Genomic DNA, 21,905 nt, shown 5'->3' with positions numbered 1-21,905 from the left:
GAATGCACGATCAGAGACAAACTTAGCAGTGTAACAACCACAAGTGCGATCAGTACTAGCTGATCTTTCCTGCCCAAAGATGGAACCGGTTAAAGACACACCATTCCTGGCAGATGCTTGTCTAACCTGTGCTTGAGAAATTCCACAGATGGAGACTCTACAGCTTCTCCAGGCAATTTATTCCTGGGCTTAACCATTCTTACACTTAGAAAGTTTTTCCTAATGTCTACACTAATCTCTGCTGTAATTTAAGCTCATTATGCCTCATGCCAGTCCCAGTGGACATGGAGAACAGTTTATTCCCTTCCACTTTGCAGGTAATCACAGGAGACTGAAGACCTATTACATCCCCCGTGTTGCTATCATGCGTTAGCACATTCATATCTTTTCATGCTATAAGAAAATGTATGATATAGTCAAGAAGTGCCACACATATAGCCTTATGAAATAAGACATATTTCACAGGAAATGCCTTTAGCATGTCAGTCATAAGAATATCTAGGCAGGTCCTATATTTGACTTTTCATTTCTAAATACTAGGTATCTAAATATATTACAAAGTATCAGTTAAATACTATTTTGAACAAAGAAGCCTGACACCTTTCAGAGCAAATGTCAGGTTGCTGGAGGACTAGAAGTTATATCAGTTGCATATTGACTAAAAAATTACTAGCCTTGTGGTTATGATTATACTAAACAACATAAAAGCAGCTAATGGTGTAATCACCAGAACAGATGTCTGCTAGTCAAAAGAAATAGGTTCTGCTCCAGACCACTAATACTGATCACTGATGGTGGATGTGTCATTTAGGCCAACATTTGCAAGAGTATCCAATAGTAGAAACACCCAGCTTTTGGGCATCTATCTTAACCGATGCACCAGCTGAATTACAGCTGAACTTGGTGACTACATGACTCCAACTACAGAAAATCCTTAATTTTCAAGGCAGTAAAAACTACTAGACACTTACAAAAGTGTGAGACAGTTAAGGAAGGTGGAGCTAGCAATACCTACGCAGCTTTGTAAACGTCATTCTCAAAGGCGTCACCTTAAGCCTTTGTGTTTGGGGCTCAGAGTTCAGCTTTGAGCTCAGAGCAGGAACTGGTTTTGCTTGGGAAAACACCCATCTAAATTACACTTTTTTTAAATATATATTTATTATAATAGCAGCAGCAGCACAAAACATCACGTCCGAGATGCAGCACAGCTCCAGACCTGTATGTGGTAACCATACATTGATTATCTTGAAGTACTGGCCAACAGAAAAAAGTACACTTACCAGCATGCTTTTGTAACATTCAGGGCACAGATGCCACTTGGCTTCTAATACCACAGTGTTATGAGGCTCTTGTGAGAGACAACCCGTGGTATTTTTTTCCTGAAAGCAGTCAACAGTGATTGATGACTCTATTAGAATGACGGCTATGACTCCATGTTTTCTGTATGGCCCTCAACACCATCCAAAAAGCAATGACTTAAGGAGCTTTTTTAGATCTCAATTCCTCTGATCAAGAGTCAGTATATCCTCTTTGCTCGGCTGCTTGTTATATAGGTCAGAAAAGGCTTGTTTCGTGATTTCTCCGGCTTATGAACCTCTGCCTTGACCTGCATTTCTAGAAGAGAGCTAATAAAAGGAAGATTAATCTTGTAAAAGAAATAGCTGTATTCCATCCGCACATTACTGTACCTAACATAGGGACACAGCTGTAGCCCTGACCAGCTAACATTTCTCTTCTCTGTTATGCCTGGTTGTCTCACTATTTTCTACAGACTTTTGTTTGTTTCAAGCATTTACATAAAACACCGACACACCACAAGGAATTTTCCTACCATTTTTAAGCCAAAATGGAACTAGTAAGTCCAATCCATTTCCTCGTACGTATCTTGGGCTAACTTTGCCCACTGAAGCATGCAGATATCAGTACATCAAACATTAACAGTTTTTTTCCCTGGATACTTACCAATGAAAAGTTGCACAGGTGGCATCGTTTCCAGGTTACATTATGTGTCTACTTTGTTAACCAAACTATTTGGAATTCCCCCAATTCTTTCTTTGTTTTCCCCCTATGTTCTCTAGCTTATTTCACTTTGTTCCCCACAGTTCTACCCCTGTAACTCCCCACACTATCCTCTCTCCATTTCACATGCTCCTTTCTCCACATCATCACTAAGCCACCTTTTCATTCGGCACAGCCTATTTCTGCCTTCACACATTATTTATTTGGTCTCATCCTCACTTCAGGGTCTCTCTTCTCCACAAGCAGGATCATCGTTGTGCTTTCAGGTAACCACATTTTGTGGGCTCAATCCTGTGTTTTGTAATATCATACACTCTCAGCTGAGAAGAGATGGAGAAACAACAGATATTGCATGTTTGTTTTGCAAATACATATGTATTTATACCTGCACACACACACATTGTGGCATGGGAACCTGGAACACTTGACTGTTTTTAACGCAAAGTCTGCTGTTTCAGCCTACAGTTATCCCCCAAACTAGGGATTTTGCTTACTACTTCTTCTCTAGTCATTCTTGCAGAAACCTTTGGTTCCCATGGTTAAGCCCCAGACTCTATGTATCAATGCATTCCTTAAACAAACAAACAAAAATAAAAAAACCCAAACACCAAGGTGTCATCACATCCTAAAGTGACATCAAACCTTCAACCTTTGCCCATTATCACCAAGTCATGTACCCTCAATGCAAAAAAAAGCCAATTAAAATTGGAAGAAATAGGGATGGTACACATCTATCAGAATAGAGGCGGGATGCTACTGAGGGCATTATTCATATTTAATTCAGGAAGATCTTTATTTTTTTTTCAAACCTATCAAAAACAGTTTATACTATCACAGAATCCATATCTAGCTCATGACAAACTACAAAATATTCCACATAACTCATTTACTATGCCTACCTAGTAACAGCTCAAGCTTGTTAGCTTTCTGTACACACAGAGCCCAGCTTCCTCTCCATCACCACCTTCTTTGCAACGATCGGTTACTACTTCTGTTGTCAGCAAGTTTGTTCTCTTAAAGGTAATAAAGTACTCCCACTGGCTATGCAGGCACTGATAACTCAGAAGAGAAAAAGTTGGAAGTAAAGTATGAATCCAATCACCACTCCAAAATACCCACACCTTAATCATCTTTGATAAGCCTCATGGTTTTGTTCTGTCCCTCCTTACTGTTCACTACAAAGTGAATACTTAATGCTTAAGTACTTCCCAAACACCTGATACAAGCTACTATTAAGAGAGCAGTCTGACAGTCTGTTCTGCAGAGTTGGACGAGATAGCTTTTATTGGTGGTACTAATCAGAAAGCATTTAACTTTATTTCCACAATAATAACAGGAATGTGCAATATTGAATATACTCTTTTTAGCAGAAGATGGATTTGCAGGTTAGGTTCTTGATCAGATCTACATTCCTGCTTAGAAAAAACAAACACACAGCGTTTAAGTTGTTTTTTCTAATATCCTAAGAAATTTTTAATTTGTCCAAGTTCAAGCATCTCCTCACACCCACCCCCTGCTCTAAAGAGGCTGATACAAAATTTGATTACAGATTAGACTTCTTACCAACTGACAATAAGGCAAGCAAGACATTCAGAGGAACAGCACATTTTCATGGGGTTTTGTGGCGAGAATGACATCTCCATTGTGGGGAGATTCCTCTTTTCTACAGTTCCACTTGTGTTACTCCATAAACCCTGGGCTACCAGGTCAGATCTGCAGACCTGGAACAGACCACTCAGCTGTAGGCTGAAACTCTACATTTGCTCCCCTCTACCCTCAATTCTTCCCAAGGATCATTAATTTTAAGTTTTTATGCAGTATTTGAAAGAAACCGAAGTACCATGTGTTCAATTTCTTTCCTCCAGAAACAGTTAATGATTCTCCAATTAACGTTCAAGTCAGAGATAAACAAGCCCACCTAATACAACTTTAGGCTTTTGTAGCCCTGTGAAAACATTTCCTGGAGAGCCAACGTCCCCAAGTAATGAAGAAATTCCCAGTTCATCTCACCGGAAAAAGACAAAAGGTTCAGAAATTTTCCATCAGGAAGATCTAGAACTGAAGAATTCTTGCAACCTAAAGGTTTGGTCTTAACGTTTGTTTCACAAACAGTAAAGGTTGTTACACAAAGTATTTGTTTTCAAAACAACTATAGATATTTATTGAACAATTATTAGACCACTGAAAGTTTTCATAATTATATACTACAAAATGTGCTAAGTTTTTATAAAGGTATATGCAAAGTTGCCTACAGGACTGAACTAATTTAGCTACAGACAGCAGATAAAGAAAACAGTTTCACTAATATTATAAGCAGGCAAGTAATGACAGATTAAGACGTACTACAATACACAAACAAGTATTTCTTAGTTAAAAACAACATCAGTACAAAGTTTGTTCTTCTCACTTCTACTGTTTTAGTTTAGACTTGTTAGGAGCAGGTGGGCACCTCTTGCAGAGAAGAAGTATCACCAGAAGTCTAAGTAGACCTGAAATAAATAAACTGTATTTCAGCAAGCAACATTTAGAGTAATCATAAGCAGGTAAAACATTCGACATTCTATAAAAGCAGAAACATGTAGAAAGACCACTTTCACTTGTATCATGATACAATACATAATAATTTAGTGATCAAAAAGCTGATCTCACCAAGTTTTCTTTATATAATACAGCATCATCTTGATGAATTTAAAAACGCATCATGCAGAAATGCTAAGTGATTCAAATTAATATGCAAAAAGATCACTATGAAACAACTATTAGTCTTCTGACCTAAGTAGCTTACTTCTAGAATAAACCAGAGATGACTCACACTACTGTAACATTAAAATACACACATCATTCTTAGTGCCCTAAGGTTGGCACAAGCAACTTGTAAATGTCAGAAAAGCATATAAACCTTGTTAATGTTTTCAGAAATTCATTTAAAGATAGAAACAGGTCCAAAAAGATGCCTGTCTAAATGCATTGCAATTACGTTACAATTATTTTCCAAATACACAGATATGCTCTGTCTTTTCTCAGCTCATTACTGACTCAAACAATTTGCTCTTCTGGGATCAATTGTTTGCTAATAAATAATTGTTTACAGTCACAAAATGATATTAAGCAGTATTCTTATTAGTTTTCCTTCTACAGCCTAATAAGATTCAAAACTAGCTGATTCCCAAGAGTCTAACCTTAACCTTGCTGTGTTTAACAGCCCAGGAAATGATGAACCATCTGTTTCAGAAAATAATGGAGGGCCAAGAGGAAATATTGTTTAATTGTAGATTAACCTCCTCATACGGCAGAATGAAGCATCTACAGAATTAGCAACCATAACTAGCAATGAACAAAAATAGCTTAAAGCAGCTTTTACTATTACAAGACCAACAGCAGCAAGTATTCTTTTATCACCTTTTTTTAAGCCCTCTCAAATGTATGTAACAAGTACAACCTAATTTTAAAAATAAATTTGAATCACCATCTTTGGATTTTTTTTTTTTAATTGAGGAAGCCCCAGAAATAAATACTGAAATAGTTCTGGTTTTATTTTTCCATGAGTATCAAAATTATTTTAAAACAAACATCTGCAAGTGAGAGATAGCGTATTTACTCTTCTGTAACTTCCACCTCACATCTCCACAGCGATAAAATGGCTGCTCCGAAGCAATATACAAGTCACTTAAGGAGGGAGGAGGGGGGAAGGTCTTGAGGTTTTAAACTCAAGAACTTTGATCACTTATGTGTGTCTATTTACGTAGCCACTTAGATAATAAATAATGGAGACAACCAGATAAATTGTAAGACAGTTTGAGTACTGGAAGAAAAAAAAAAAATAGCAATGACAAACCACAAGAATTTGAAAATAAAAACAACTGCTTCTGTGCTAGCATAATGAAGAGTAGTGCAGTTCTCCACTGTGACAGCAATTTTTCTATGTAACATTCATGCCAAAGCAAGCTTAACAGAAATCTTTTACCTCCATCAATCAGTTTGCCCCATTTTGACAGCAACAATGATAGAAAAGCGTGTCAGAGGGCTGCAGCGAACTCCAATACATGCTAACTGTGAAAGCTTTTCCTTGATTTTACACAACCTTCCTGGAACAGTATCTAGATTCACTTCTGACTGTGACAGCTGGGTGCATACTCAGTGCGTAAAGATGTCATTAATTAAAAGTTTTAAATATCCAAACACAGTAACATTTACTCAAATTATTCTTGAATTCTTCACTTAATTCTTGAAGCAATGAGGTAGCAGTAACTCCACCGCTTCATATAATAGCACCCATTCAAAAAGGATAAGAGTTTGACATTCTTCTCCTACTAAACAACTAGGCACAATTTTATCCATCAGACGTCTATCAACCTACGGATATTGAAAGCTTGGGCGAACAAGATAAAATCAAAACCAACCCTACTGTCAAGCTGCGCTATCTACTTGCATCAATAATGCTATTCATGAATTTAGGAAAATTAATAAATCTTGGGATGAATGCTCAGAAAGTCTCAAATACAGGTGAAGCATACTCACTTCGGTTTTGTTTCTGCATCTGTCACTTGGCGAATATAGATACCATCTTCAGGATGTTCAATGTCATCCATTTCATACATATATGAAGAAGCTATTGCAAGGGTAGTTCCATCATTGCTGAAGGCAAGTGATGCTATGCTTGTGGGATACCGATGGAACTGACACAGCCGCTTTTTATTAAATGGATCCCAAATATTTACAAATCCATCAGAACCTCCTGAAAATTAATTTTTAATAACAGTTTGTAAATTATAATTGGGAGAACGGTAAGACTGAAAAGATACGGCAAAGGGAAAAAAAAAAAGGGAAGAGAGAAAATTACCTGGAATTACTTCATCAGTAAAAACACAGGGTTATACAGAGTTGCATAATTCAGTAAAGAGCACATTGAATATTTCCCAAAATCCCTGTTAAAGCAATTAACGCTCACTGCATCAAATAATTTAAAAACCCTGCTCATTGCAAGAAATACGATTTAAATGCTTAAAAAGTAAGGGCACATGAAGTAAAAGCTGACCTGTTTAAATCAAGAGTAAAGGAATTGATGCAAGTGTTGCAAAAGACTGAGTATCTACTCTACCTGTAGCAAACGTGTTGTGGACATTGTGGAAAGAAATAGCATTAACTGGATAAATCTGCTCAATGTTGTTTTCCTTCAAACGGTGACATTTGAATGCGTATTTCTTCTTCTGGATTTCTGGACTTGGATCCAAATATTCCACCGCAACACGACCTTCAATAGAACTTAAAACATAACCCTGTCAAAAAAATTTGGAGATACACATTTTAGAAGTTTACAACTGGAAAAGAGATTGCAATACAATTTATCTTATATCCCTCTAAATTCAAATAAATGAAATGTAAACAGTCTTAAATTGCGTACAACCAGAAATTGTTTGTTACCACAGATCCGTGGCATCATCAATAAAATCTGCTTCTAAGAAAGAAGTAATGAGAATATCTCAGAAAGCTTTTCGCTGCATTGCACCATAGTTTTAAGCTGAAAGTGAGACTTTTAATTACCCCCGCAGGTCCAAACACAAGTTGATTTGGGGAAAAAAAAAAGTGTTAAAAGTGTTAAGAACCCCTTGTATTCACCCATCTATCCCCCAGGGCCTAAATATCTGAAATATTAGAGATACTCACGGGACTATTTAGTTTCAGAATTACATTAAAATTAGTTCAGAGCTTTATACTACCAACTAAACACTCAAGTTGAAAGTCTTTTCAGTGAAACTTGATTATAAGTGGCGTCCACTTATCCAGTTAATTACAGTCCTGACTTAGAGCAACCCGAGATGCTTTCATTATAACTTCTGAGTTGAGCCCATAATAGATCTCCAGAAGTGGGACTGTAACGATATCTAGCTACAGCAAGGTTCTTTAAAATCCTTAACACAATACAATCTGGAAGATCAGCTTGTTTTACTATAACTAGAACTTAAAACAGACAAAGCATTCATGCCAGTTCAAGACCAAGTAACTAGGTCTCGCAATTCCTGTAATTCCCTTCCAAATTAGTTTGTCAGAAAAAGCTAATCATCTTGCTTTACTTCAGAAAGAGAAGTACCACAAATACACTATGTTAACCTACACGGAACAGCTGTATGATCACCTAAATTGTGCAGTTCCCCCTAGATAATGGATCGTGGGTTCTTGAGTGCGTGACACAGACTCAGACTTAAAAAAAAGACAGAAAAATATACAAACGACATTCATACAGTTTTAATCCTGCCCCTGTTCACAGCCTATTGAAGAACCTAGGGTTACAATGCATAAAGGCTGCTGAGCAACCACCAATTCTGTCTTCCTCTCTTCGACCGCAACTTTGTGGGGTCCCTTTTTTGTTTTGTTTTTTAATTACATGCCAGCATTGTGATGCATTAAATAGGCTATTTTTAAAAAAGGAGACAAAATTGCCAAAAAAATGAAAACATAATACACTGTTAAGTCAGTGACAAACATTCCTAAGCTGCACTATTAAAAGGAGTTAACCTGCAACAAGAAGCCTCAACACCATTTTTTTCCCCCCTCCCAGAGTTTGATTATGAAACTTTGAAGACCAGAAATTTTTTAAAATTAAAGATGCAGAAAATTTGAAAAATAAACCACCATTATTCCTAAAGAATACTCAGGAGAAATGTATTTACTGATATGGTTCCCATACCTGTTTATTCGGAAACGCTCTGATACAGCGGGTCTGGTACTTCAGACTTGATTCTCTTCGCTGCTGAACATAACCCATGTTCCGCAAATCCCACACCAGCACTCTCCGACCTGCCGTCCCCACAATCAGTCTGTCTCCAGACACAGAAAGCGTGTAGACCTTTTAAAAAAAAAAAAAATTACAATATTTAACACTTATTAGCCTGGATATCCATTGTTCTTTGTACAAAATAAAATGTCAGCAATATGCAATAACAAAACAGGTGACATCTACAATAAAGTCTATAGCTATAGAATTCCCCTTAGCTTTCATTTATAACTCAAACTTGGGATAAACAACAGTGGTGTGCAGCTGGTTAGTGATAAGACATTGATGTAGCATTTCAAAAGCTCACCCTTAATTCTGTACCCTAGCATACAGCTGAAAAAGTCAAGTCCACTGCAGTCTCATACTACATATAACTAATTTAGTAAAAAAAACCCCAAATTTAATATGCATTTGCTCTTGTGCAATTCTACATTTCAAGCACATTTGTTCAGTTACCAGTCTCCAGATCTCAGCGATATCCAAATAATCTTCCACACATGAGACTTCTTCCTTTTGCTGGTGTTACCAACGTTCTAAATGCTACACATGTACAGAAGTATTTCTGTATCATTCAAAACGGAAATCAGTATTATTCGAGTTTTCCTCAAAAATTATTTCAAGCATTAAATTTATTGGGTATTTCAAAGCAAGAGGCAAACAGATACAAAGTTACAGGGTGGGAAAAAGGGCATGGACATTGGAATTCATCTTTGCTTGGTATGCACAGCTTGCATTCCCCACTATCAATTCATGATCCTGCAGTTTAGTTTTACAATACCACATAACATGTTTTTCTTCTCAGTTTTCCTCCATCTGCTAATCACGTGTTTCTCTTTTTAAACAGAATACTTCAAGTTGACATTCATGTTAAGAAAGGGAAACAAGTTGCCAAGAAATCATTAAAAAAAAACCACAGTACTTTGTATACTTTAATAAAACTAAGTGAAATTGAAGGAAGCAATATGCTTGACATCATTAAAAAAGACTACAGCTTGGAATTTCAACTCTACTCCAGAAATTGGCTCAGAGGTTCTAATTTTTGTTTATCAAATTTCTCATGAAAACATTCAACATATAAATCGTTCTGTTTCCAGCTATTACTTGGGATGCAGTTAACTGGAAATAGGTTAAGAAAAAGAAAAAGGTTCAGTCAAAAACTCTGTGCTAGCAAATGAATTGCAAGCTGTTGATACACAAGCAAGACAGAATCCAGCTACCTATAGCTGTCCTGTCACTGAGCTGCTAACAAGAGCTAACTATAAGAATGAGCTTTTTCAAAAGTGATCTAATGCAGCTAAATACATAGGAATCAGATATTGTCTATACCTCAGATCAAGAATTGAAAGCGTAAGAGATCTGGTATCCTGCCAGAAGGCTTCAATTTACTTTTGGCATGTCCTTCTATAATTTCATTCAAGCACCTAGTTTCACTTTCTGGTTCTCTGATAAGCCCAATAACATTACCTGGTTCTGGTAAGACTGCACTGAAATATCAGACAAAACAACTTTTCTCTCCATTTGCTATAAACATTTCCAGAGAAACTATGTTTTCAAAAAGTTAATTTCTAATAAAAAAAACTAAGCAGACAGATGTGTATGTGAGTTGGTGTATGTGTGTGTATACATATAAAAAACTTCCTTTAACCAATCCACATTCATTCAGCATGCATTCTTGTTCTAAAATGTGATTATTGAACCTCCCTCTTAAGATTGAAGTCTTAAGATGGGAAATGTCTTAAATGTTCACACAGGAGTTGCCTGAAACCCCTGATGATCCCAACTGCCAAATCTGACTTGCGTATAAAAAGGGCAAGAAAACTTTGAACCAACAGTAGACACACACTTTAACAAGACAGTTTTTCAAATCTCCCTTCGTTATTGATGTAAAAATTGATCCAAAAATATTAATAAACATTTTATATATGTTTGTATACATGTATGGAAACAAAGGCATGAAGAACATTAAATATCTTAAATCTTCTTTACAAACTGATGTCACACCTGTATAGTAAGTATTCTTTCTACACCACACAATCATAAATCAAATGAAACCATTGTCATGCAGTTGAGTAGGTATACACATTTATCAAAGGCAGTATTAAAAAAAATGACATAATGAACCTTGCTGAACCAATAAGCAGCTTGATTCACTGTGGCTGTCCATTATATGATATTCTGTCAGCAATTTATCACAGTTCTTTACATGCTACATACAACTATAAATCAAAACTAGAAATAATGCAATTACTTTATTCTGAACAAAGGTCTTGCCAGAAGTAGATTCAGCTATGTTGTAACAAAATAGCTATTTAGATGCAATAGGGAATGTAATGATGGCTCATAATTATGACTTGACACAATACAATGTGACAGAGCTAAATGAAATTTAAAAAAGGTATAGGCAAAAAAAAAATTCATGTGTAAAATTATCCAGCAACCCAGTCTGTGTTTAGGAGTCTATAAAAAAAACAAAACAGAAATTACTACTCTATAATTCTTTCAATGACACCATTGTAAGCAGTGTAAAGATTAACACGCGATATAACCATTAGAGAAAGCTTATGACATTATATTTTACCTTATTTCTCTTGGTCTCTCATTAGCACAGAGGATTTTCATATTAGGAGAATGTCTGAATTTACTAGGCATTAGTACAATGACAGGTAAATTACAGTACAAGCAATTCTGTTCAATCTTTTAATACAAGTGAAAAAAACAAAATATTATTTCAGGCAACGTAAATGGCCTCCTACTATATCTCTACACACATTTTGAAATAATCAGACCTTATGACTGCCGGGATCTGATATATCTAAAAGTCTTAACATTTAAGGAAAATGATAGTGCATATTACAATTAAGCCAAGGATTATTAACAATTGTGTGTGAATTTCACGTGCTGTTTTCGTTAGGTTTTCCTTCCTCAACTTTGTTTTCAATTATAAGAATTTGGTCCACCACAAGCAATGAGAATTAAGTTATGCTCTCCTATTGATGAAAGCTCATAGCCTTAGCCTAAAAATTGCAATATATTCTGAATATCAATATTTTTAAATGCAATATTTTCACAGCTTAAAAACCATTAAACATAACTTTTCAAATTCAATTCCACTTATTACTTAACATATCACCTGGAATACAGCATGAAGTACATACCTTTTCAGGTTGAGAGAAGGTTCCTGCATTACAAGGAGTTCTGGGATCCCACAGTTTAACTGTTTGATCCCAGCTTCCAGTCACCATGACATTCACTTCTGGGCAATACTCAACACACCTGATAGGAGCATCGTGGGCACCGACAAGGTTTTCTGTAAGAAAATGCAATATATTGCAACTTCGCTGGCTTTACAAACAGTCAGAATGTGTTGAATAAAGAATAAAAAAAGGACACACTACTGCGGTACGAACACACGATTTTCTGACATTCCCACAGGTGTATTGACATGCTAGCAGTCCCTTTAAGGATAGTCCAGTCTTCAGAAGCGTAACTTTTGCAAAGATCAGGATTGTTAAATTTAAACTTATGTCTCCTGAGATTATGAAAGGAAGTTAAGAATTTTAGGCAGCCAGAGAGAAGACCTTCAGAGGTATAAAGAAGCGTTCAGTATGAAATGGTATCACCACCTTTGACACAGACACCAATACAGAGAGTGACTTAAGCTTGTATATATTAGCATTATGACAAAAGAAAGAAATTAATATTACATATTAATAAAAATATTAATATAAGCACTTCTAGAAAGTCATCTATAACAGAATTATTTGACCTTTTTCATTACATTACTGCACACACAAGTTTGTCGAGCCCTGGCTATTGGTTGGTTCTGGCGATGTCATTTGTCTCAGGCTGAGATTTGCTCTTCTCTTTAACACGCATACAAACACACACAAAAAAGTTAAGACAAACTAGGTCCATAGTTTGCACTAATGAAGCACTGGAACTATTACTGTCAAGCAATGTTTTGTTTAAAAAAACTGTAGCATAAGGCCATAATGAGACAAAGCAAAAGCTTTATATACATTCTGCCATAGATGTATTTAGAATGATCTTTCACATCTAAACCACAAACCTTTGAAAAATAACATGCTCGGTTTGAGTTCAGCTTCGCTAATTCCCCCTAATTGAGACACAGAAGCCTATGGCAGAGCAGGATTATCACCAGAAATCCAGTTCAAGGCATCCTACAACAAGCATTTACCAAACTTTCTGGAAAACGGTCAAACACTTCCATGCTTTTAGGTGGTACTTATTAGGGCCTCTAGTTATTCTGCTGGATAAAGGTACATACGATGTGAACCTTAAATCATCACTGTGACAAGTATATATATAGCTATTTCCTTTCCTTCCATTTTCACCTTCAAATAAGTAAATTAAAAAAAAAAGAAATACACATGTAAAATACGTCCATGAATATTCATCACAGGAAAAGTTTAAACTCTCAGTTTGGCAGCAACAGATTCGGCACTTCTGTTAAAGGTGTTATAGCACATTCTTCAATTACACAGTAAGAAATACTGCCTTGTTCAGTGTCTCAGTCATGAGAAAGGGCTGCATAGCAAAGGAGAATGCTGAGCACTAACACCGACGACTTAAATCAATAAAGGCTACTACTTAAAGCAAATATCCCCCATCTACAAAACTTGAAACATATTCCACTCATGTAAGCACATGCATCTGAAGCTTAGACCAGTTGTTGAGACCACTTACAGAATTCAATCTGCTTACCTTGGTCCGTGTTTAAATCGTGCATTTTCAATTGCTGATCTAACCCTCCACTCCAGGCATGGGTAGGATCCTATAAAGCAAAAAATTTCACCTTATGACATGCATTAAGTTTCCCTGGCTGCTCTACATTTAATCTCCTAGGCTCATAACACAGCACCTGCTTTCCAGAGTTTTGGGAAGATGGGAATTAAGACAAGGGTTAAGTTCCAGCCCAGATCTAAACAGGCAGATGACAGAAGCTTTGCAAAATGTTTAAGTAAAGCACTTTGAGCTATATGATTTTTTTTTTATTTACAAGTAAAACTACAAAGAAACAAAAGCAGTTAGAGGCTGTATCAAATAATTTCTATTTCTGTAACAGCAAAATACATAACACTTGTCTTTAAATGGCCATCAACCTAAGCCAGTTCCACCTAATTGAAGTTTATTCTTTCTAAAACTAACTTGGAAACTAGAAACCATTTGAGAGCCTCTGTGTTGCTCCACAGTACAATATTAGCTATGTGACAAAATGTTCAGTGAAAGAGGCACAAGCAGAATTAAAAATTTAAACTGATCCTTAAAACATCCTGTTACACATCAAGATCAAGTCACTGGAGGACATGCCAGAATACAATGCAAAAAAAAAAAAAGACGCTAGTTGAAACTTTCTATCAAAAAAAAAAAAGGCAAAACAAAAAAGTGGCACCATTAAATTTAAACCAGTCATATTTCAAATCCAGTGCATTAAAAATACAGAAATCAAGTGTCTAGTAAATGGCTCACTTGGAACAATGCCATGTTTCCAAAACAGCACAGTATGAGAAGGTTAAAAAGAAAAGAATAATTGGCTATGGGCATTTACTGTGAATAACGATTTCTGGCTATATACTATCAGTATAACTCTTTGCAAGAAACACGCACACAACTTACCATGCCTTAGCAGAAAGGGCACAAACCAGCTCAAATTACTTTTGCCTATCACTTCTACCAGAAACAAATTACTTGTGTGCCTGCACCCTTCACAGGAAATACCTATATTTAGAACTAGAACAACGTTCATTAAAAGAAGAATAATTGGCAGAAGCAAGCTTTTTTTTTAAACCTAGATTTCGGATAGGATTTCACTAGCCCTTTAATTTCAGGGACTGACAATTTCTCATTTACCTTGGGCACTGTATGTCGATAAAATAATAATTTTAAAAAAAAAAAAACTTCACACACTTACGTAAAAAGCGCAGTCAAGGACAGCTCCTGAATGTTGGTATTTGAGTCTCATGGTGTTGGCAGGAACATCATAGAGCCGAACAGTTGTGTCCCAGGATGAAACAAGAAGAAACTGAGATGTATTTGGACTAAACTTTACTGATGAAATACCATCGTCTGGAGTTTGATTTAGTTTGAACTCGTTTGATCCCGTCATCTGAAGACAAGACAATAACGCACAGATACCATTTTAGTAATAACAAGAACAAAAGCCCAGCAAGTTAGTTAGCTGACTGATCCATCTTAAAGGTAACTTAAAGTAGACCTAAAAAGTTTACTAGGTTTTACACAGGAAAAATTTCAGAACACCCAGATTTCTGACAAACTCTCTAAAATTCAAGATGCTGATCACTGTCCAAGACCTCAATCAATTCCTCCCCCTATAGAGAGCTTTTAAATCTAAGCATCAAATATAACATGGAATAAACAGTAAAAAAGTTTATTTTTATTATTATTATCATCTATAAGCTTAGATATTGTTACTTACAAATTTATTTTTCCCCCACTCTACTGTGGATGTATGTGGCTGTATTTTTCAAAGTAAATATTTATAAATTACTGTGAGCGTCAGGAAGTTACTTTAAAAAACACAAGCAGGCAGAAGGGAATCTGATTTTGAAAAGTCCAACAAAAAGTACTGATTTGTTCCTGATTTGATATGACTGTCATATACTTCCAAGAATTGCAACTGGATCATCTTTTAAATAGTTCTGGGCTCTCTGCAACTTTCTAATCCTTAAGCTTCCAAAAGTGCTACAAAATATTTCCAATGAAACAGCTTTAAGATTATTTTTTCCTCTTAGAGTCTAAAGAAGGTCAGATCAGAAAAGAAAGTTATGCTTTGTGGGCTACTGAAATGTAGAGCAAGCATATAAATGTGATGCGATAGGAAAAAAAAAACAATTCAATGACAGATTGATGACTCTGAAGGTAACTGCAGCACTCACTTCATAGGACTAGTTGTATGTACAAAAATTCAAAGGAGAGCAGGGGCTATCAACAGCAAATTTCAACTGGGAAAACAGTGCAGAACTTACAAACACTCTGAAAGAAGAAACCGTTAATTATATGCACACCAACAAAATCACCAAAACTTTTTTTAAGGCTTCAGAAAGCCTTAACAGCACGTTTCCCTTATGCTGAAAGGACAGAGAAGTAAATTAGCTCAGATTCTCTATAACGCTATCACTCCTGAATTTGTACATACAACTGCAGAGGTAAGATCAGACCTCTGAGAATAAATCATGAGAGAATGAGCATATGAACTAGGACAAAGTTCAAATTTAGTGCACAATTATTCTAGTTCAGCACTTGCCAGTAACTGAACAATCATCAAGTTGTATAATAATGTGAGCACTACACATTCTTACACTGGAAAAATTTCCTAAGTGGGAGCTTTGGTAGGTGTTCTGTAAGACATCCTTCAACAAAACAAAACAAAAAAAAACCAACACACCAACAACACACAAAGTGCTATTTCTGTTATTTCAACATGAAGTGAGAAAAAAAACTTTTAAGAATAGGAAATAAAAAACTTCTCTTAACCCCTTTTTTCAGGTCTGCTTTGGGAATATTCGGGCAAAAGAGAGATAGGCTTGAGAATCTGCCACACATATTTCTATATGAATACTATAGAGAATTTGGCAGCACCTTCATCACACTTTCAACAGTGAAATGTACCTCAGTGAGCGTTTCAGATGGATGAACAAAGACACAAAACCTAAAGGAATTCAGAACAACTAGGATTATTAGACTGGACATGCTAATTGCCTTGTCTACTTGCAGCAGAAGACTCAACAAGCATGAGGATTTGAGGCATCTGGTACAACAGTTACCAACCAGCCCAAAAGCAATCAGCAAGCAGCACTCCAGGAAGCAAAGTTACTTACACCAGAAACCTGGAGGGATTGCAGAATTTAAATATATCCTGCCTTTCACATATGTTACCAAAAAAAAAAAAAATTTTTTTTGAAAGTCAGACAAAGAGCTCTGCACATTTTCACAAATGCAACTGCTTCACAACCGGGATTGCCAGACAACAGTAACTGCCACGCCCGCCTGAAACAACAAAGTCCTGGTAAAATGTTCAAGCACCACAAGAGAGAACTCATAAAGATGATGTTATAGGGAAGATGCATGCTGCAGAAACTGCGATGCTGACTAAACGACAGGGTGCACTTTTGCAATTCCATCATTCCAAAAGCTCATTTTTACTTAGCAGATAAGAGACCAGCGCTTTTATAGCTCTCTTAACGCAGAGCACTCTAACATTTAGCTGCACGGTAAGCGTTACTCTAACAAAGCAGGCCCCTTTGTAGAAAGCGACAGGAACGGCCAGCCCGCACCTTCATTAAGAAGACATTGAAAGTACCGTTTTCATATTGCACGAGTTCCTCTCGCTGCTCCAGGCAACGCCACGGAAAAGCTTTCTTCCTGCAGCTGCAGCAGCGGATCACGGAAGCGCTGAGGCGTCACGGCCGCTCTCGCAGCCCGGTCCCGGGGAAACACGCGTCGGGATGCGGGAGATGCTGCCGGCTGCGGCGGCAAGGGAAGGGAGTGAGAGAAGGGCCCGAGAACCGAGCGAGGGCCGAGGCTAGCGGCGGAGAGGCTGCGGCCTCGCCGGGGAACGGACCACGGAGAGCCGGGGCGCCCCGGGAAGGGCGGGAGAGGCCGTCCCCAGGCCGAGGCGCCCGCTCCGCCTCAACGCTGCCCGGCGACGCAGGCCCGGCCGTACCACGCAGGTCTCCGCACCCACCCACCCACCCCCCGATCTGGATCCGGATCAGGATCCGATCCGGTCCCGGTCCCGGTCCCCGGCCGGGCAGCCCGGTCTCACCTCAGCGTTCCGCCCGGGCCCCGCGCCTCACGGCCCGCCCGACAACCGCCGCGCACGCGCACCCTCCTCCCCCCCCTAACCGCACCGCGCCGCAACGCGATTGGCCGGTTCGAAAGGGAGGAACGAGACGTCCCGGCGTGCCCCGCGCGCCCGCAGCTCCCGGCCTGCCGCCGCGGGGCATGCTGGGAACTGTAGTCCGCCGGGCCCGGTGAGGAGGCGGCGGCGGGGCGGCGGGGGGGGGTCGGTCGTTCGGCCGCCTTTCCCCGTCGCTCCCGTTATCACCAGCGGCTGCTAACGGGGGTTCCTGGGAGGCGGCAGCACCGGCGTTGCGGTCTCCCGGGGGAACCACACGGGCGGATCACGGGAGGGGCTGCGGCGGCCTCACCCCCCCCCCCCCGCCCCGGGCTGCCCGGGGCCGCGGTGGGGAGTGAGCGCCCTCCGGTTCCCCCCCACCACCACGGGAGACGGCGGCGGGGCCGGGCCCCTGCGGGTCCCAACCAGGCCACGGCGCCAGGCCGGTGCGGCGGGGTTAGGGACAGCTGCTTGCTGGGCTTTAACAACCTTAACGGGCAAACCCGAAATACGAATTATTCCCCCTAAAAAAAGAGTCCGAAAGGTGGAGCGACCGCACCGGCACCCGGTCACCTCGGTGTGTCCCCCGGCCCGCCGCTACCGCCGGGCAAGGGCAGCACCGGGCAGCACACCGGGGGTCTGCGGCTTCAGATACGGGCTGGGAAGGGCAGGGAGAGCTTCCTCGTTCCCACGCGTCGAAAATCACCTTATTTATCCCTGCGGATTTTTTATTTCTCTCCCTTTTATTTGTTTTTTCGTTACCCGGCGAAGGCACCCCCATTATCGGTGCTGTAAACATCGCCCGGTACCGGCGGTACCCGCGGAACCGGTGGCCGCCCGTTTAAATCCCGCTTGCTGGGGGATTTACTTTTTTTGTGCGAACGATTGACTCCGTCCTCCGTGGGGAGTCAGCCGTGGGTGCCCCGGGCCGGCCAGAGGAGCCGCTGGGCACCGGGATCGATCACCGGGACCTGCCGGCCCCTCTGCCCGTCACCGCCGCTTTTAGCGAAATACTCCGCAAACCAGAAAAACGGTCCCCGTTTCCGAAATCGCTTCTGAGATTTTGAGAAAGGCCCTTCGTCTTCCAGCCAAACCCGGGGGACCGAGCCCCCGCCGGTCCCGCGGGATTACGGGCAGGGGTACGGGGCAGGCCCGCCTGGGAATCCCTGCAGGAAACGAGATAACGAGCAGGAGGCAGAAAAAAAAAATAAAATAAAAATAAAATAAACCCTCGGCTTTACAACATGTCGTTTTCGCTCTCCCGTCCATCGGTCCCAGGCCCCGCAGGCCCTTTCCCGCAGCGGCGGCTCCCACCGTGCCCGGTCCGGCTGCGGGGCACCCCCCGGTCCCGGGATACCCCTCCGGGCAGGGCCGCCCAGTGGGAAGAGGCGATGGAGCTGGCAAATTTACAAACGAGGCTTAAAACGTTTTATTTTTTTGTTTGTTTTCTTTCTTTAAAAATATTTACAGATCTGAAATAACGCTTTTTTAATTATTTTTGTTTTTTCAAGTGGCAGGATAGTGGGAGGGGAGCCAGGGGGGTTGCCCCCAGCTCCCCGGGCTTCTCCGTTTGCCCGTCCCTCCCATCAGTTTCGTTCCTCTTGTCCCCACCGCGGAGGAGGGCCGAGAACCTGCACGAAGCCCCCGCGGCGGCCCCGGCCCCCGGTTTCCCGGTTCCCCGGTCCCGGTCCCGGCCCCGACGGGGCGACCGCGGGGAGGGAAGGGAAGAGCCGTCGGCTCAGTAGTCGATCTTGTTGTAGAGGTTGTAGAGCGGTAAGGCCGAGAGGTTGCTGCCGGGGTAGTAGAGAGGAGCGGGGAAGGCGATGGACCGGGGCACCGGCACTCGGAGGAGGGAATTGTCTCTGAACACCAGCGGCATCCCCACCAGAGTCTGCGCCGAGGCGTGGGCCATGTTGGCCGCCTCCAGCTCGGCCGAGAGCTGCCGTTTCCACTTGTTCCTGCGGTTCTGGAACCAGGTTTTCACCTGGGTCTCAGTGAGCTGCAAGCTGGAAGCCAGGCAGGCCCGTTCCGAGCTGCTCAGGTAGCGCTTCATGTCGAAGGTGGATTCCAGCTGATAGACCTGGCTGCGGCTGAACACCGTCCGCGTCTTCTTCTTGGCCGCACCGGCCTGTCGGTCCCCGCCGTCGCGCTGCCGGTCCCCGCAGGAGGGCGAGGAGGGTCCCAGGGGTTTTTCCTTCTCCTCCTTACAGTCCTGCTGGGGGGGCGAGAGGAAGGACCCCCTCTCCCCGCTGCCCGCCGCCGCCGCTCCGTTCCCCTTGGCGCTGCCTGTAACACAACGAACAGCGCGGGGGTCGCACGGCGGCCGGTACCGGCACCCCCCGACGGCAGAGCCCTCCCCGACGACCCGGCTTTGGGGGGGGGAGAAGCAGCGAGGGGAGCCCCCGGGACAAGCACCCGCCGCCTCCCCTCCCGGGGGAGGGAAGCCATCCCCCTCGGGGTTATCCCTGTCCCTCCAGCACATGGATGGACGGACGGACGGACAGACGGACGGACGGACGGACGGGAACGCCTCGGCGAAGGCGGCCAAGTAGCAGACTAGGGGTGTTTTCCTATCCGACACGAGCCGGCGGATTTTACTTTAGAGCATTGCATTTCACAGACCGTTTCGTCAGGAGTAACGCTAAAAAAAATAAAGATCTTTCTTCCCCCCACCTTTGCCCGAGCGCTGTAAATAAGCAGAATCCAAGCAAACCAGCGTTACCCATCGCATCGCGCCCCTTCGGGGGAATCAACCCCGCGTAGGGCGGGAAGGGAAAAAACACCAAAAAAAAAAAAAAAAGCCACCCTATTTTTAAGGGTGTTCCTCCCCCCCTTTCAGCCACGGACGGCGCAAATACGCTCTGCCCCGAAAGCAGGGAGGGTGCGACGTTCCCCCCCCGCCTTCTCCGCCCGCCCCGGGTGGGGGCCGGGCCGGGGCCGAGCCCTCCGCGGCCCATCCCGGGGGGGCCCGTCCGCCCCGTCCCGGTACTCACCGAGACAAGTAAAGGTGAGGGGCTGGTGCTTGCGGCAAGCCTCGGCGGGGCTTTGAGCTTCGGGGCAGAAACAGCCGCGATGTTTCCAGCTTTCCTCCTGTTCCTCGTCCTCCGAGGAAAGGGAAAGGGTCCGGCCGCGGGGGGGCCAGGCGGTCACCCTCCCACCGGTTTCCCGGGGGGGTTCGGCGCTGCCGCTGCTGCCCAGGATGGACTGGATGGTAAAACTGGAGATGGGAGCAGCCGCCGGACAGCATTTGCTGGGGTCTTCTTTGCTGCTCATCCTGGGTTCATAAGAAAGCAGAGGAGGGAAGCTCTCGCTTTAGAGGAGCTCGGGGGGTCGGGGTGTGCGGGAAAAGGAGGCGGGGGGGGACGACGACGACGGGGGGTTTGTTTTGGGGGGTGTTTTCGGCTTGCTTCTGCCGGCTCTCCCCACGCCTGCCCAGGCGGACTGCATGCTCCTTCCCCCGCGTCCCTATTGATCTGCGGGCGGCGGGCGGCGGGGCTTCATTTGCATGGAGGTGGCCTCCGCCGCGCCAATCACGGCGGCCACGGAAAGTTTGGAAACCCACGGGGGTCGGGGTGGTGGTGGGGGGGAGCCGGGGAGAACCCCCGCCGGGTCCCCACCGCCGTCCCTCGGGGGTTTAAGGGGCTAATGTCACCCCCGCGCCCCCCGGGGAGGGATGCTGAGAGCCTGCCATGCCTCCTCGCCCTCCACCTCGAGTGGGTGAAAGGGACGTGGGTTGAATGTCTTATGCCGGGGAGGGGGGTGTTGGGATAAACATCTTGTGCATATCCGGGGATCTTTACCCTTCTGGCTCATTAGAGAGGAGGAAAAAAAAAAAAACCCCACACAAAACCAAACCCAACTGTTACGGTGTGTTGCCTGTTCGGCAGCGCTGGGAAAAACCTTCGGGAAATGGTTTTTTTTTGCGCTGCGCTGCAGCCGGGAAAAAATGGCTCAAGAAATGCCTCCTGCGTTTTCTTCCCGGGGTCTGCAAGCCCGGGGGGAGCAGGGAGGGAGGGGACATCCTCCTGCCTTTCCAAATAAACTTTGTCAGGAGTCAGGGGCTCTTCCCCTCGGGGAGGGGGGGGAATAAATCACAGCCGTCGCAGCTCTTCCCCCGCCACTCCTTCCCGTGGAAGGGGAAATCTGCGGGCGGCAGCCGCTCTGTCACACCTACCCCCAAGGGAACGGGGTGGGAGGGGGGGGTAGCAAGGGTCCGAGGACAGGGACACCCCCCCC

The 21,905-nt window shown here is 42.6% G+C and overlaps 2 protein-coding genes across 4 annotated transcripts; both read right to left on the bottom strand.

Moving 5' to 3' along the window:
- Nucleotides 1-4,152: 4,152 nt before the first annotated feature.
- BUB3 (BUB3 mitotic checkpoint protein) lies at nucleotides 4,153-17,672 on the bottom strand. 3 transcript variants are annotated; one of them, XM_075026569.1, is made up of 9 exons: nucleotides 17,598-17,672; nucleotides 17,107-17,296; nucleotides 14,724-14,918; nucleotides 13,517-13,586; nucleotides 11,947-12,098; nucleotides 8,705-8,863; nucleotides 7,118-7,295; nucleotides 6,538-6,754; nucleotides 4,153-4,508 (listed from the first exon to the last, which is right to left on the bottom strand). In XM_075026569.1, exons 2-9 carry the CDS (start codon nucleotides 17,110-17,112, stop codon nucleotides 4,499-4,501), a joined length of 987 nt encoding a protein of 328 aa, XP_074882670.1. In that variant the 5' UTR covers nucleotides 17,113-17,296; nucleotides 17,598-17,672; the 3' UTR covers nucleotides 4,153-4,498. The 3 variants fall into 3 exon arrangements, with proteins under 3 accessions (XP_074882670.1, XP_074882669.1, XP_074882671.1); XM_075026568.1 differs by having other exon boundaries at nucleotides 17,133-17,296; XM_075026570.1 differs by lacking the exon at nucleotides 4,153-4,508 and having other exon boundaries at nucleotides 6,534-6,754; nucleotides 17,133-17,296.
- A 1,735-nt stretch (nucleotides 17,673-19,407) lies between these two features.
- Nucleotides 19,408-20,942, bottom strand: HMX2 (H6 family homeobox 2). Its single transcript, XM_075027002.1, has 2 exons — nucleotides 20,663-20,942; nucleotides 19,408-19,955 (listed from the first exon to the last, which is right to left on the bottom strand). The coding sequence occupies exons 1-2, from the start codon at nucleotides 20,940-20,942 to the stop codon at nucleotides 19,408-19,410; spliced, it is 828 nt and encodes a 275-aa protein (XP_074883103.1).
- Nucleotides 20,943-21,905: the final 963 nt, after the last annotated feature.

The sequence above is a fragment of the Buteo buteo genome, chromosome 4 (assembly GCF_964188355.1).
Source record: "Buteo buteo chromosome 4, bButBut1.hap1.1, whole genome shotgun sequence".
Classification (NCBI taxonomy): Eukaryota; Metazoa; Chordata; class Aves; order Accipitriformes; family Accipitridae; genus Buteo; species Buteo buteo.
Note: the sequence above shows the minus strand (reverse complement) of the source record. Positions and strands in the feature narration are given on the sequence as shown.

What these genes read in the sequence shown, in the direction of transcription:
- BUB3 (XM_075026568.1), bottom strand. An exon ending in CGATTTAAACACGGACCAAG is followed by an intron (nt 12,099 to 13,516) that starts GTAAGCAGATTG and finishes ATTTTCTTACAG; the next exon opens with AAAACCTTGTCGGTGCCCAC. An exon ending in GAGCGTTTCCGAATAAACAG is followed by an intron (nt 7,296 to 8,704) that starts GTATGGGAACCA and finishes TTTTTTTGACAG; the next exon opens with GGTTATGTTTTAAGTTCTAT.
- HMX2 (XM_075027002.1), bottom strand. Translation starts at nt 20,942, where the DNA reads ATGAGCAGCAAAGAAGACCCCAGCAAATGCTGTCCGGCGGCTGCTCCC. An exon ending in CCTCACCTTTACTTGTCTCG is followed by an intron (nt 19,956 to 20,662) that starts GTGAGTACCGGG and finishes GTTGTGTTACAG; the next exon opens with GCAGCGCCAAGGGGAACGGA.